A 13,536-nucleotide genomic window follows, 5' to 3' on the forward strand; every position below is an offset into this window, starting at 1 on the left:
GATGTAATAATGAACATAGCAGTCACCATTTACTCCTGACATCTGAGCCGCTGAAGATGCAGTGGATTACATTTGTTTTTGAAGGGAATGCATCTACTGTAGGTTCGTGCAAATCATTAATGATCCAGCTTCACTAACAGAAGTGAGTAGAAGTTTTTTTTTTTTTTATGAATCTTTGAAAATCGCCTTTCCTAATAATATGTTGATTAGCAAGTTTTTGAAAATTAAAAGAAAAAAAAATGGCTTGATCTTGGGGAGAATCATGATGCATGCGCACACTTCTGCTTCATGTAAACACTGCATGCGCATTGTGCTGCAGCTTACGTCAACACGGACAAGCGTCGGCACACGCATGTGTTGTTTACACGAAGAGGAAGTGCGCGCATGCATCATGATACTACCCAAAATGGAGGCAGGCCACATCAGACTGGATGAGGAGGAGAAGAACTGTTGAACAAAGTTATTTTTGTTTTCTTTGTGCACATAAAATATGATGTCTTTATGTTTCTGGACCTTGATCGTGGTAGTACCCTTGCCATCTATGGGAGCGTCAAAGAGCGCTCTCATAATGCATCAAAAATATTAATTTGTGTTCCGAAGATTAGTGAAGGTCTTACGGGTTTGGAACAACTTGAGAGTGAGTAATTAATGACAAAATCATAATTTTGGAGTGAACTATCCCTTTAAGACCCTAAAGAATCATATCAACTTGAGGAAAATGGGCATCTGATGACCCCTTCAAAATATGTTAGTTTACCCATTATAGCTTACCCATAAACAGAGTAGCCTAACCATTATGATAACAGCCATATATAGAATAAATATCACTAAAGCTATTAATTTCAAACAGCAGGCTATTACAATTGTTTTCCATTATCAAATTAAGTCAAGACCAAATATTCAACTAACACGGATTAATGCTAGTTGATGGAGTCTGTGTGTATTATGAAGAGACACATAATGCTGAATAATCGTGGCCTGTAAATAATCACATAAACACGTCCAGAGCGCTTCACAGACGAAGTGTTATTGTTTTGCGCAACATAACAGTTAATAAGAAAACATTTTAGACCAATGACAATTACAGTACATTTAAAGCGCAAAACTGAGCGGAATAGACGTTTAAAATTCGGATAAATGGGACGCTGAACCAGTGAGATGCAGAAAAACAGGTCAGTTTGTTTCCGCGAGCGGTGGCGACATTGAAGCATCATCACGGAACCTGTGTGTGTGGATGCTTTTCTTGAAGATGCAAGACTGAGCCTGTCAATTCAATACATCCAAATGCACGGGTTGAAACGAGGAAGGAAGAGCCGTTGTTGTTTAAAGGCTTACCCTCCGACAGCTCCAGATCCAGCTCCGCGAGCTGCTCCCGGACCTCTTGTGGGAGAGCGGACACATCCACACCGGATTCTGCCATTATGGCCCGAAACCGGGGGAAAGAACGGCGCAGAACGGTTTACCGACAACAAAATACCCGTGTCCTCCTCACAGTAAAAGACAAATGGTATTAGACGGTAGACCAAGCTCCATCATCTCCGCCATGCCGAGAGAGAAATCCCAACCGATGGGAAGAGTCACATGACCAGGGCTCGGGATGAGGAGTCTGAGCTGTGCTCTGAACACGCAGCGGTTTTGCTCCCTCTGGTGTGGCGAGGGAGAATCTTTGTCTAATGCAAAAAAAAAAATAAAAATACAATTTCCCAAAACCGAGGATTCTGTTATTATTTACTCACCCTTTTGTCTTTCTAAAACCGTATAGCCAAAAAATGGGGAAAGGGAGACAATCTGAAGAAGCATCACGCAACTCTTTTCAACAGAACATTGCAACCAAGCAGGGGCGTCGCTAGGCCCTTTTTAGGGGGGCTTCAGTATGTTCTTGTTCACTCTTAAAAACTGCACTTGACACTATTTTACTGTAAAATTGCATGAAAATTGCAAGTCTTATTAGGTCTATTAAAGTTTTAAAAATACATACATTTACTTACCATTAACCAAGGTTCTTGCCATATAATTTTTATGATCTTTTACCATTAAATCTTTTTTTTTTTAAAAAAACAATCCCATTATCCAATCAGCATCCTCTGATTTTATAGTTTGAGGTAGTTTTACACTAGCGATAAGAGTTGTAGTGAATGGGTGATAACATGTTAATTAAGAAATGTATCCCTACTTGTGTACATATCATTGTAAATATTATGTTATACACATACACAAGGCTTGTAATGTTTATATTGCTAACAGATAAAAAACAGAAAGCATATGCTCCTCGTTTAAGCTATTCCATATACACAGAGCAGTCACGCACACAAATCCCACCATACCACCTCTATATACAGAGGAACAGAAAACCTTTAAAACGAAATGATAAAAATGGCTCAAAGCATCTCACTAAATGTCCAAGAGGCTAGAGTTCCAACAATGTTTAATTATAACATATCTTAAGGACCGTTTCAGTTAGTCAATTATTATACAGTAAGCAATGTTTGTACGCTGACACTCATTTCATATTTACAACTGTAGTTTAAGGTCTTCACTTACACATTACACTATTTGGGATCAGTGAGTTATACACACTGTGGAAAGCAGTACGGTCTACATCTAAATAGGATAAATCCAGATGCAAGGAAGGTCAGTGACAGATATTGATATGGCAGATTGGATCGTAAAAAAAAAAAAAAAAAAAAAAAAAGAGAATCTACACATCATCTATGCAAAATGCATTATGAGAGGAAAAATTATACCATTGTCCAAAACCCATTGAAGCCAATTTCCTAAATATAAGAAGAGAAAAACAAACATGATTTGGCAAATCATTATGAGATAAAAAGATAACATTAAAACTTATGATAAAAAGATCAAAATGATGAGATAAAAATTAGTTTTGACATACAAAAATGTAATACAAATACAAAATGTAAACCTATTCTTTTGTTTTAATTTCACCTTTGATGTAATTATGACTTTATCTCATAATTTTGACTTTCATGTCACAGGTTTGTCTTTTTCTGTCATAGATATGATTATTCACTGTAGGATTTGTTCCTTATGTGGCAGAAATGGGCTTCCATAAAAAAAAAAACGTTATATTCAAAGTTGGATTTTAAAAAGCAGCAAGAGTTTTGATATAAAAGCCAAACTTAAACTAATGCAGATGACCCTATTTAAAAAGTGATCAGACATGAACTGTTTAAGTTTTGTGTTAGTTATGCGCACCAGTTGAAATTCATTCAGCGTGGCCAAGTGTGAGTCTTTTCAGGACCAAAAAAAAGAAATAACAATGTTTTTTTTATTTCTATAACGCCATTCTAACAACCAACTTACTCAAAAGCATTAAAACCATTTTGAAACAAAACTTCACATTCATAGCCGGGTTAGTTAACTACTGTACATTCACAAAATGCAAGCACAAGAGTCATTACGCGTGAGTTTTTTTTGTGCATGTTCCCTGTTATAAGACCAGATGCACTTAAACTTTGGGGTCTAACCTAAATACAAAAGATTTATGCATTTTGGTTAAAGATACCTATTATTCAGCAGAGCATATTATAATCATACTGATCTAAAACATGTCCACATGGTTACGCTACCCGTTATATTCCACACACACACACACACACACACATACACATATATAGCAAATGCAGTCAAACCAATAACGATATTCAAATATAAAAATATATTTTCTCTCCATTCTTCAGCTTTTGTGAGCCCATTCTTCAGTGCCAGATTACGCTAAATGTCACCAAAACAGCCACAGAAGCACAAACCTGAGAGAAGTTTCTTTAGATACAACAGTAAAATTAAGACGAAGAGGAAGAGAGAGAAAGGGAAACTGGGAGGAATGGTAAGAGTGAGTAGTGACACCAAGAAAGACAGAGAAAGGTGTTCAACTTATCTGCATAGTGTAGTAATCATCTTTCTAATGTGGCCAGAATCATGCAACAAATCATTATACTGTACGTGACCCTGGACCACAAAACAAGTCATCATCTGAAAGCTGAATAAATAAACTTTACATTTATGTATGGTTTGTTAGGGTATGACGATATTTGGCTGATATACAACTACTTGAAAATCTGGAATCTGAGGGTGTAAAAAAAAATAATAAAAATAAAAAATGTCGATGCATATTAATGATCAAAACTTAGGTTTTGATAGATTTACAATAAAACAATGACTAAATATCTTCATGGAACATGATCTTTACTTAATGTCCTAATGATTTTTGGCATAAAATAAAAATCTATAATTTTGACCCATACATTGTATTTTTTGGCTATAGCTATTTTGTGGTCCAGGCTCACATATTATAAAGACCATTGAATAAAAAGCAAAATAAGTAGAAATATCTGCAAACGAGACAAATATCAACTCAATGCATTAGTGAGAAGATCTATACAAGTATATGTAAAGGTATATTTTATAGAGATCACCGAAGAGACTTCATTTCCACTGCAGTGCTTCCTAGTCTGTGCAGTCCTATGATGTCACTACTTAGCCCGGGGGAGAGTCTGTGATAGGCTAAGGGTGAGCAGGGTGTGGTCAGAGCATGGTAACATTCGTTCCCATTTGTCAAATGAGTACCTTTGTCAAAAACACCAGGACTGACAGTTTTAGGGGAAAGGGGGATTCGCTCTTCTAAAAGTATATTTAGTTCCCATTGGCTGAACGACATGCTCATCATCTGGATGTGGGTTGCGAATGGGAGGAAGCATCTCCAGCTGAGTTACTCCACTGGCCCGAGCCCATTCCCGCTAAAACAGCAACAGCCTCTGCTGCACGCACACTCAGACCATTAACCGACACCGGAGCCGGTACTGACACAGGCATCACCAACGCCGATGCTGAACTCTCATCCACTCCTGCAGCTAAAGGGAGGGAAACGGAGGAAGATGAATATTATGTATAAGGGACAAATAAATATGTAATTCAGTATGTATATTAGAACAAATAAAAATAATGTTGGCCAGGTTGGAGGCTGATGATGAATAGATGGTGTACCGATATATGCTTTTTTCTGCATGGCAGTAACAGGGCAGTCCTTATGGGCCAACAGCAGCTCCTTCAGTTGGGTCACCTCAGTCCTCAACACAGACACTTCATTCTGTAAAGAACATATACATGACTGTGTCAAGGAAGTCTTATGATCAAAGTGCATAAATGCTAGTTTTGGATATCATATCGGTGCTTTAAGGGATAGTTCACCCAAAAATAAAAATGTAATGTTTTATCTGCTTACCCCCGGGGCATCCAAGATGTGGGTGACTGTTTCTTCAGTAGAACACAAATGAAGATTTTTAACTCAATCCGTTGCATTCTGTCAGTAATATAATGGAAGTAAATGGGAATCATGGTTTGTTTTTTACTCTCAAAAACGTGATTCCCATGTACTGACAGACTGCAACACTTTGAGTAAAAATTTTTTGTTTGTGTTCTACTGAAGAAACAAAGTCACCTACACTGGGGGTAAGCAGATAAACATTTAAATTTTGGGGTGAACTATCTCTCAACAATAAGAAAGCCATTAAAAGGTTTATACCCGAAAAGTGCATGACCAGCTAGACATTGGGTGAACCAATAATATCTATATTCCGTTCAACGATTTTGGGATCAGTAAGATTTGTGTGTGTGTGTGTGTGTGTGTGTGTGTGTTTGTGTTTTTTAAAGAATTTTCTCTTATGCTCACCAATTATGCATTTATTCAAAGGTTATCAGAAATACAGTAAAACAGTAAAATACTATTATAATGTAAAATATATTCCCTTTTGATAGATTTTAAAATGTAATTTATTCCTGTGATGGAAAGCTGCATTTTCAGCCATCATTACTCCAGTCTTCAATGTCACATGATCATTCTAATATTCTGATATGGTGCTCACTGACTAGTCAGTGGTCTTAAAGACCATCTGTTTAATTACAATGACTGATTTAGGGTCATGTTCAACAGGACTGTTCACACAGGATGCATCCTTGCATTAAAAAACAGCTGGACAGAGTGCAACGGAATGCATAAATGTTGAAATATTTTTAACTTGACATGCTGATGGTGCAAGAAATAGAATTTCATTTTTTTTTATAAAAACAGCAGAGTGTAAGAACCCACCTTCCTCCATAAGTAACAAATATTACACAATAATATTTCCAACTAAAAATGTAAATATAAGATTAAGTACCCAAACACCAAATTTACTAAAACTGAAGTACAAATAAAAACACTAAACATAAATTTGAGATAATTTTTTTAAAGAATACTGAAAGTATACAATAAAAGCCAATTCAAATGTCTATACATTCTAAAAAACTATAAAAATAAATAAATAAATAATTAACTAATAACTACAACCTTTTATTGAATAAAACCATTACATTTCAGAAAAAAAAAAAACACAGATTAACAGGTTATTCAAAAAACATGAACATTGCTTCCAGCAGGCGTTTAGAAGTTTGATAGTACTTGTCCTGAAATTTACATTGAAAGGCAGTGGATTAGCTTCAAAGCCGATGTTTTGTTGGTTGTAGTTCTTTAAATGGGATGAATTTAGGGAAGCAATTTTCTCAGAGAGAACTGCACTGCACACTCTCAGCTTGATAGCTCTTATGCTCACCAATTCTGCATTTATTCCAAATATATTAGAAATATAGCAAAACAGTGAAATTGTAAAATATTATTAAAATGTAATTTATTCCTCTGATAGCAAAGCTGAATTTTCTGCAATCATTACTCCAGTCTTCAATGTCACATGATCATTCTAATATTCAGATTTGATGCTTATTTCTCATTATTATCATTGCTGAAAAAAATTGTGCTGCTTAATATTCTTGTAGAAACCGTGATACATTTTTTTAGGATTCTTGTATTTTTAGAAAATTCAACAGAACAGCATTTTTTTGTAACAATGTAGGACTCATTACCATCACTTCTGATCAAGATAATTCATCTGTGCGAGTATTATTTTCTTAAAAAAAAAAAAAAAAAAAAACTGACCCCAAACTTTTCAACAGTAATGAATCAAAATCATCTTGTTTCTTGTATCTTTACAGCCTAACTCACAGTAAGCGTGACGTTAGAAGTAGCTAGCTCCTCAGCGCGTTTCTCCAGGGCACTGACCCACACTTTCCGTTTTTGCCGGCAACGGGAAGCAGCAGCTCTGTTTCGTTCAAGGAAACGGCGCCTGCGCTCATCTGGCTCAATATCTGCCCCTCGTCGTCTGCGGCCTCCTTTTGGTGGAGCAGGGGATACCTGCAAGATATCGCATGAGCTGTCAAATACATTGAGAACCTATATGCATATGTCAACAGTAAAATAGTGTATACTGATATATAATGCTTTAGTTGAGCTTATTTACCAAGAAAAACCCATATAAACCCGATAGCGATTAGCAATTGATAAAAGACACAAACCCTATTCAAAAGGAACAGGCAAATACTATCTTATACGTAACACAGGTATGAGATGTTTGTGAGCACCTGTGGTTGAGCAGGTGATGGTGTCTCAGTCTGATCTGTTTTTTGTATTGGTGCTGGTCCACTAGGACTCTGCTGAGTTAGTGCTGCTTTTAGCCTCTAGATGGAGACAGATCCCATACACAAACACAAGGAAATACCACAACATTTAATTTAATGCTCAAACCTGTTTGTTAAATTTTGTAGTTAATTAATCATTACATAATAAGCCCATTGTTAAGCATTTATACCCAAGTAAACACTGCATGTGCTAGCATGGGTGTACGTGTGCGCATTCTCACCGTCTTGGCATCAGAGTGTGTACTGTATCCAGACGGAGAGGAGGAGCCACTGCTGCTTCCACCAATAGGAGGGCCAGGAATCCCTGGGATATTGGGCACTGGGTTTGATGATCTAGCAAGCTATATATATATATACACACACACACAGCAAAACAAGCTTAACATACTTTAAAGGGTTAGTTCACCCAAATATTAAAATGATGTCATTAATAACTCAACCTCATGTCGTTCCAAACCCGTGAGACCTCCGTTCATCTTCGGAACACAGTCTTTTCTGCGAACCGGTTCTTTCGGACAGTTTGCTTCAATAAACCGGTTGAAGAAAACAGTTCACCGGTTATTTTCCGCTCTACGTAATGGCATCATTGGTGATGACTGTCCTTGATTCAAGCCATCTGTTTACCCGCGGTCATAACATTAGCACAGAATCAGTGATAAAAATCAGATGCTGCCAGTCTGCTTCACACTGAATCACACATGCGCAGTATCATCAGCTCCTTGGTTCTTGTATCGGACGCGTCTGACAGAAACGGTTCATGACTCGAGAACGAGTCAGTCTATTGTTCGTTATCTGGCTCGGCTCGGTGTTCATCTTCAGTTCTCTGTTCACAGCAGTTCAGTCAATGTACTGTTTGAGTAAATGAATTACTCTGGGATATTGGTTTGTTTTAACTCAGAGGGAGTGTCAGCCACATTAAAAAAGTTAACAGCTTAAGTCATATGTGGATTAATGTGTATTGGAGATGCGAACCGTTTCAAACGATTCAGTTCGATTCAGTGAACTGGTTCAAGAAGATCCGGTTACATCGAGTGATTCGTTCGTGAACCAGATATCACTAAACTGCAGTGAACGCACTCACAACAGACACGGAAGAGAAGACAGTGCTGAATAAAGTGGTAGTTTTTGCAATTTTTGGACCAAAATGTATTTTCGACTATTCTGATTATGTTTTTATTACTTTTCTGGACATGGACAGTATACCGTGCATACACTTTCAATGGAGGGACTGAGAGCTCTCGGACTAAATCTAAAATATCTTAAACTGTGTTCAGAAGATGAAAGGAGGTCTTACGGGTTTGGAACGACATGAGGGTGAGTTATTAATGACATAATTTTAATATTCGGGTAAACTAACAACAAGACAAAGCATAGACACAAATGCAAAACAGATGTGTACTTGTTTTGAGGGTCATTGCTGAAAATGTCATCACAGATACTGTAAAGGTAATAATAATTACTATTGTTTTGATTTAAATATATATATATATATATCTTCGTAATTGACTAGTCAGTGGTCTTAAAGACCATCTGTATAATTGCAATGACTGATTTAGGGTCATGTTCAACAGGACTGTTCACACAGGATGCATTCTTGCATTAAAAAACGTAATGCATAAATGCTGAACTTTTTTTAACTTGACATGCTGATGGTGCAAGAAATTAAAAAAAAAAAAAAAAAACAAGTGTAATGAGTAACACATATTCCACACTAATACTTCCAACTAAAACTTAAGATAACATTTAGTACTAAAATACCATAATTACTAAAACTGAAGCAAAAAAAAAAAAAACTAAATAAATAAAAAACAAACTCTAATTAAAATGATGAAAGCACATAAAAAAAGGAAATGAATTAGCTGCACAAAGCCAATGTTTTGTTGGTTGTAGTTTCTGTGCTTTAAATAGGATGTATTTTGGGAAGCATATTCTCAGAGAGTTTAACTGCACTGCACATTCTCAGCTTGATAAAAACCTCTCCAAGAATTTGTGTCTTTTAATGCAACCTCTTTAAATCAGCACTAAGACTAATAATCATTTTAAATAAATATTTATTTATATTTAATATACATAATAATAACAAGAATAAATAATAACTTGCATACCTCACTAACTCTTACCAGTTAGATGACAAATAAATAATCGACTACCCTGACTTAGTCCATAATGAGTACGTGTGTGAGATTTCCATACCGATATGACTGAAGTCTGCCCTGGACTGGGCAGCAGAGGAACAGTCTGACCATTTGGAAGCTGCATCAGCATAGGAAAAGAACCAGATGGCGAGCTAAAAACAGAGTTACAGAGCTACTATTTTAGGACATTTTTCCTCACAAAGGGTGAGGAAGCAGAGGTGTGAATAACACTGAAATGATTCATGCAATTACAAAAAGTTTCAACTCAGAAGAGTAAATCTACTTCACTGCGGAGGATGAACACAACTAATCACTAAGTCAGACTTGTGATTTAATTTGGTTGGATTAACACCTATAATGCATAAAAAAGGCACACTACCTTTTTAACACAAAGTTAATTCTGCACTAGTGTGTTTGTACCTGAGTCTGTTTGACGGAGGGGTCCTAGTGATAACAGAGGTGGGAGATGGCTGAGTTGGGTTCATGGAGTCGAAACCTTTGTGAAGTGGAAGAAAGCCTGGACGCACTATGGTTGGTGTAGGGGTGGAACTTGCTGCAGTTCGTGGAGGAACATCCTGTAAAAGTGAGATACATGATATAATAAAATATTATATGCACACTTGAAAAAAACAACGACCTATAAATACTGTAATCTATCTTGTCACAAATTTGAATTCACCTTGGCTTTCCTCATGGCACTAGGCTCTTTTGCCATGGCAACTGCATCTTTGCTGTTTGTCATGCTGGAGGCGGAGTCAGGGCTGTCTGGAGGGGAGGAGTCAATCTCAAGAGGCCCCTCCCTCTCTTTAACTTCTGTAGGTGTTTGTAGAGCTGGAAGCTTTGAAGTTCGAGACATCAAGTTCATTAAATAAACTTTGTCAAACAGTGCATTTAAATTGATAACCCTTTAATATTTTACACATTCCTTATTTAAAATCTTACCGTGCCTTTAATCCTCCTCTCCTCCTCCTCCTGTGTTTTGCGGAGATCTTGCTCGAAGGAGCCAGCTAGCTCACTAAACAAACCCACCTCCTCACAATTCTTGAGAAATCGAGTGGGAGTGGGTGTCTGATCTGCGCACACACACACACGTTTGTTTGAGTATATTAAAGAGGACATTGCATGAACTTCCAACCCTAGCTGTCAATATTTGTATTGTTCATCAGCTGCAAAAAATTGCTCCAAAAAAACTGATACAAATAACATAATTAATTTATGTCATCATTGTTATAGTTGTGAACAGGCCTTAACACAAGCACTCTGACCAAACAGAATGACAAATTCATCTATGTGGGCACACAAACCTGCTATGATAACGGTGTCTGTTCTAACTTGTCCGAATTTCAGCGTCATCTCATGCTTGTGTTTGTGCACTGCCAAATGGTCCTCGTTGGTGAACCTCTAAGGGGAGAGAAACATCAAGACACACAAACATCAACCCGCTTCAAAGTTTTCAGTCAATTTGCATCTCGTCCTAATTCAAATCAGATGGAGGCTAGAAACAGAGAAGCAGTGGATGATGACAGGCCATCTGTTGTTTTGATGAGGGCTTATGTTATCCAGTTATGCAGTGCTATGGGAGCCTCTTACAGTTGCTCAGTGGAAGAAGGGATTAAACAGCTGGTGTGATTTTAGAATAATAGTTTTGGACAACAATCTGTCACTGACTGGCCCCAAAATTAAGGGCCATAAAGATTCTTAACTCATTATATTTGGGATCTCAAAACCTTAAACAGCACAGGGGTTAAACCCTTTATACAGAAGGACAGGACCATCATAAAAAGAAGAATTTAAGAGTAATAATCTGAGAAAATAGCTCTTACCTGTCCACAGCCCGGGGCAGTGCAGACAAAAGGTCGATCGTCTCCCATTTTAGAGCAATTACTTCCTGTGTCACTTCTAAACATCATCCAAAAAAGAATAGTTATGTCTTATGAGACCTCAGACTTTTTAAAAACCTTGTTTCAATAAAATGTTCTGACCATAAAACCACCAATTAAAAGATTTCCTCCCAAACTTTGCATTTGAAATGTTGTAGTCTCTTGACAGATGACAGGAATCCAGACTTCATTGCAGCACAGAGGCCTGCTGGCTTCAACTGATTGCATAATGTGCATATGATGATTACTTGATAAGACGCTTTCATTTGACTATTGTCTGAGATCATCCCTGTTTAAAGAACATTTCCGCTAAATTAAACCCGCTTGCCGCTTCAACCCAAAAGCTTTATCACATCAGCACATACGCAAGATAGCATGCGTTTCATCTGTAAGTCATTCCAGAATAATCTATACAATAAAATTACGCCACACTAGAATGTAATAAAGCCATAACAAGCGTTTTAACGAAAGAATAACAATTCGGAGGATTTGACTAACTCCTGGCGCGCTGTTTCGTTTAAAAGGTTCTAGCGATGTCCGATTCGTTAACGAATCGTTCTTTTGAATCGGATCTTTGCATATTGGTTAAACCGATTCACAAAACCAATTCGAACGATTCGTCCACGAATCTGGCTGAATCAAAGAACTGACAGTAAGAGCATTTCGAATTAACCGAAACGTAAAACTACTGTAAGTTAATAGTTAAATAGCGGACATGTTACAATTAAAATGTACTGTAGATATGTTTACTGTGTGATTGTATGGCATCTTTATCAACACGTGCAAAAACGTTAGTAAAACATTTTCATGTAAAAGAATGTAAAAAATATTTAAGGTTTTAAATATAAAAAAAAAACATCTGAAATAAGACACGCTACTTCATTAATAATCACAATTTGGCAAAATAGTGACCATAAAAATAGATGACGCAATTACGTGACAGCGTACGTAATATCTGAATCACTTAACCCAGGTTTTCTTTTTTTAACGAACTCTCCAAAAGAACCGATTCGCAGAAACGATTCGGATTTTCCATCACTAAAGCTAACTAGCTAATGCTAACTACACACAAGCCACCAGGCTGTAACACCCCGTTTACATTGCAAGCGAGCGACATGAATAGACAAAACAACAACTCTCCCATTTATATTAAACGAAGCTACAATGCCAGCGCGAGAAGATTATTATCTGTGATTATAATTGGGATGTTCTAATTGTGTGGCGTCTCGTGCAGTGTACACACGGTGCTTATGACACCTCCACCATTAGCGCGCCCTGCGCTGCTACACTTGAAATCAATGATTATAATGCATCTGATAATCCAAATGTGTTACATGTCGCCTGTTCACCATCCAAGGGTTTCAGTGTTTACAAACTTACCCTGCTCCTCCCTCTCTCGCTCGTTCCCTCTCGCTCCGCGTTCCCACCTTTGGAACTCCTTCATCCAGCTAGCTCACTCTATGTAAATCTCGCGATATGTTGATGTAATACTAAAATCCAGATTAAAGTCGTTACGTAACAGATTTGAAACCGTGAAAAATCCGGTGCTTTAGTGTACACATCTCTGTGCTACTCACCCAACGCATCAAATTAAAACGGTTATTACAGACGGGCAAAATGCTTTTAATGAACCATATAACAGAATGATAGCCATTAACTCATCTTTAAATTATTTAAATCCGAAAATAATTGCAATCAAACGTCTATATCGGGGCCTACATGGATATCACGTACAGTAGATAAGAATTTCCATATGGATATCACAGTTTGGGACCAACCCCCTTCATTGTATAAACTGTTATTACTTAACATCATTATTTGTATTTAAATAACTCGACAGTTAAATTCACACGAGTTTTAGAATAAAGAGAATATTAAATTACTTTAGTTCTAGAAATCCTACCAAGTGTTGCAATACTTAAAATAATTGGTTTCTAAAAGAAATGTATACCTATAACTAGGTTTTTCAGGAATAATAATAATAATACAGAATA

The 13,536-nt window shown here is 37.0% G+C and overlaps 2 protein-coding genes across 8 annotated transcripts in view; both read right to left on the minus strand.

Moving 5' to 3' along the window:
* LOC113050364 (disco-interacting protein 2 homolog B-A-like) overlaps nt 1-1,609 on the minus strand; it is a 36,152-nt gene extending 34,543 nt beyond the window's left edge. For 4 of the 5 annotated variants that reach the window (XM_026213264.1, XM_026213262.1, XM_026213263.1 and 1 more), the window contains exon 1: nt 1,336-1,608. In XM_026213264.1, the coding sequence (XP_026069049.1) occupies nt 1,336-1,420 (85 nt within the window). In that variant the 5' untranslated portion in view covers nt 1,421-1,608. Of the gene's footprint in view, nt 1-1,335 lie in introns of all 5 variants that reach the window. The other variant, XM_026213265.1, reaches the window with a different exon arrangement.
* A 799-nt stretch (nt 1,610-2,408) lies between these two features.
* On the minus strand, nt 2,409-13,024 carry LOC113050365 (cyclic AMP-dependent transcription factor ATF-7-like). Of its 3 annotated transcripts, none has more exons than XM_026213266.1 (12): nt 12,923-13,024; nt 11,486-11,561; nt 10,967-11,063; nt 10,605-10,735; nt 10,342-10,500; nt 10,083-10,237; nt 9,721-9,814; nt 7,749-7,868; nt 7,471-7,566; nt 7,055-7,243; nt 5,005-5,107; nt 2,409-4,871 (listed from the first exon to the last, which is right to left on the minus strand). In XM_026213266.1, exons 2-12 carry the CDS (start codon nt 11,531-11,533, stop codon nt 4,684-4,686), a joined length of 1,380 nt encoding a protein of 459 aa, XP_026069051.1. In that variant the 5' UTR covers nt 11,534-11,561; nt 12,923-13,024; the 3' UTR covers nt 2,409-4,683. The 3 variants fall into 3 exon arrangements, with proteins under 3 accessions (XP_026069051.1, XP_026069052.1, XP_026069053.1); XM_026213267.1 differs by lacking the exon at nt 12,923-13,024 and adding an exon at nt 11,645-12,886; XM_026213268.1 differs by lacking the exon at nt 7,471-7,566.
* Nucleotides 13,025-13,536: the final 512 nt, after the last annotated feature.

The sequence above is a fragment of the Carassius auratus genome, chromosome 31, assembly GCF_003368295.1.
Source record: "Carassius auratus strain Wakin chromosome 31, ASM336829v1, whole genome shotgun sequence".
In the NCBI taxonomy this organism is placed as follows: domain Eukaryota; kingdom Metazoa; phylum Chordata; class Actinopteri; order Cypriniformes; family Cyprinidae; genus Carassius; species Carassius auratus.

Excerpts from the sequence above, each read along its gene's own strand:
- LOC113050365 (XM_026213266.1), bottom strand. The coding sequence starts at position 11,533 with ATGGGAGACGATCGACCTTTTGTCTGCACTGCCCCGGGCTGTGGACAG. Across the intron at positions 7,244-7,470 it reads CATCACCTGCTCAACCACAG|GTATCCCCTGCTCCACCAAA; the intron begins GTGCTCACAAAC and ends GATATCTTGCAG. Across the intron at positions 4,872-5,004 it reads GCAGAAAAAAGCATATATCG|CTGCAGGAGTGGATGAGAGT; the intron begins GTACACCATCTA and ends CCCTCCCTTTAG.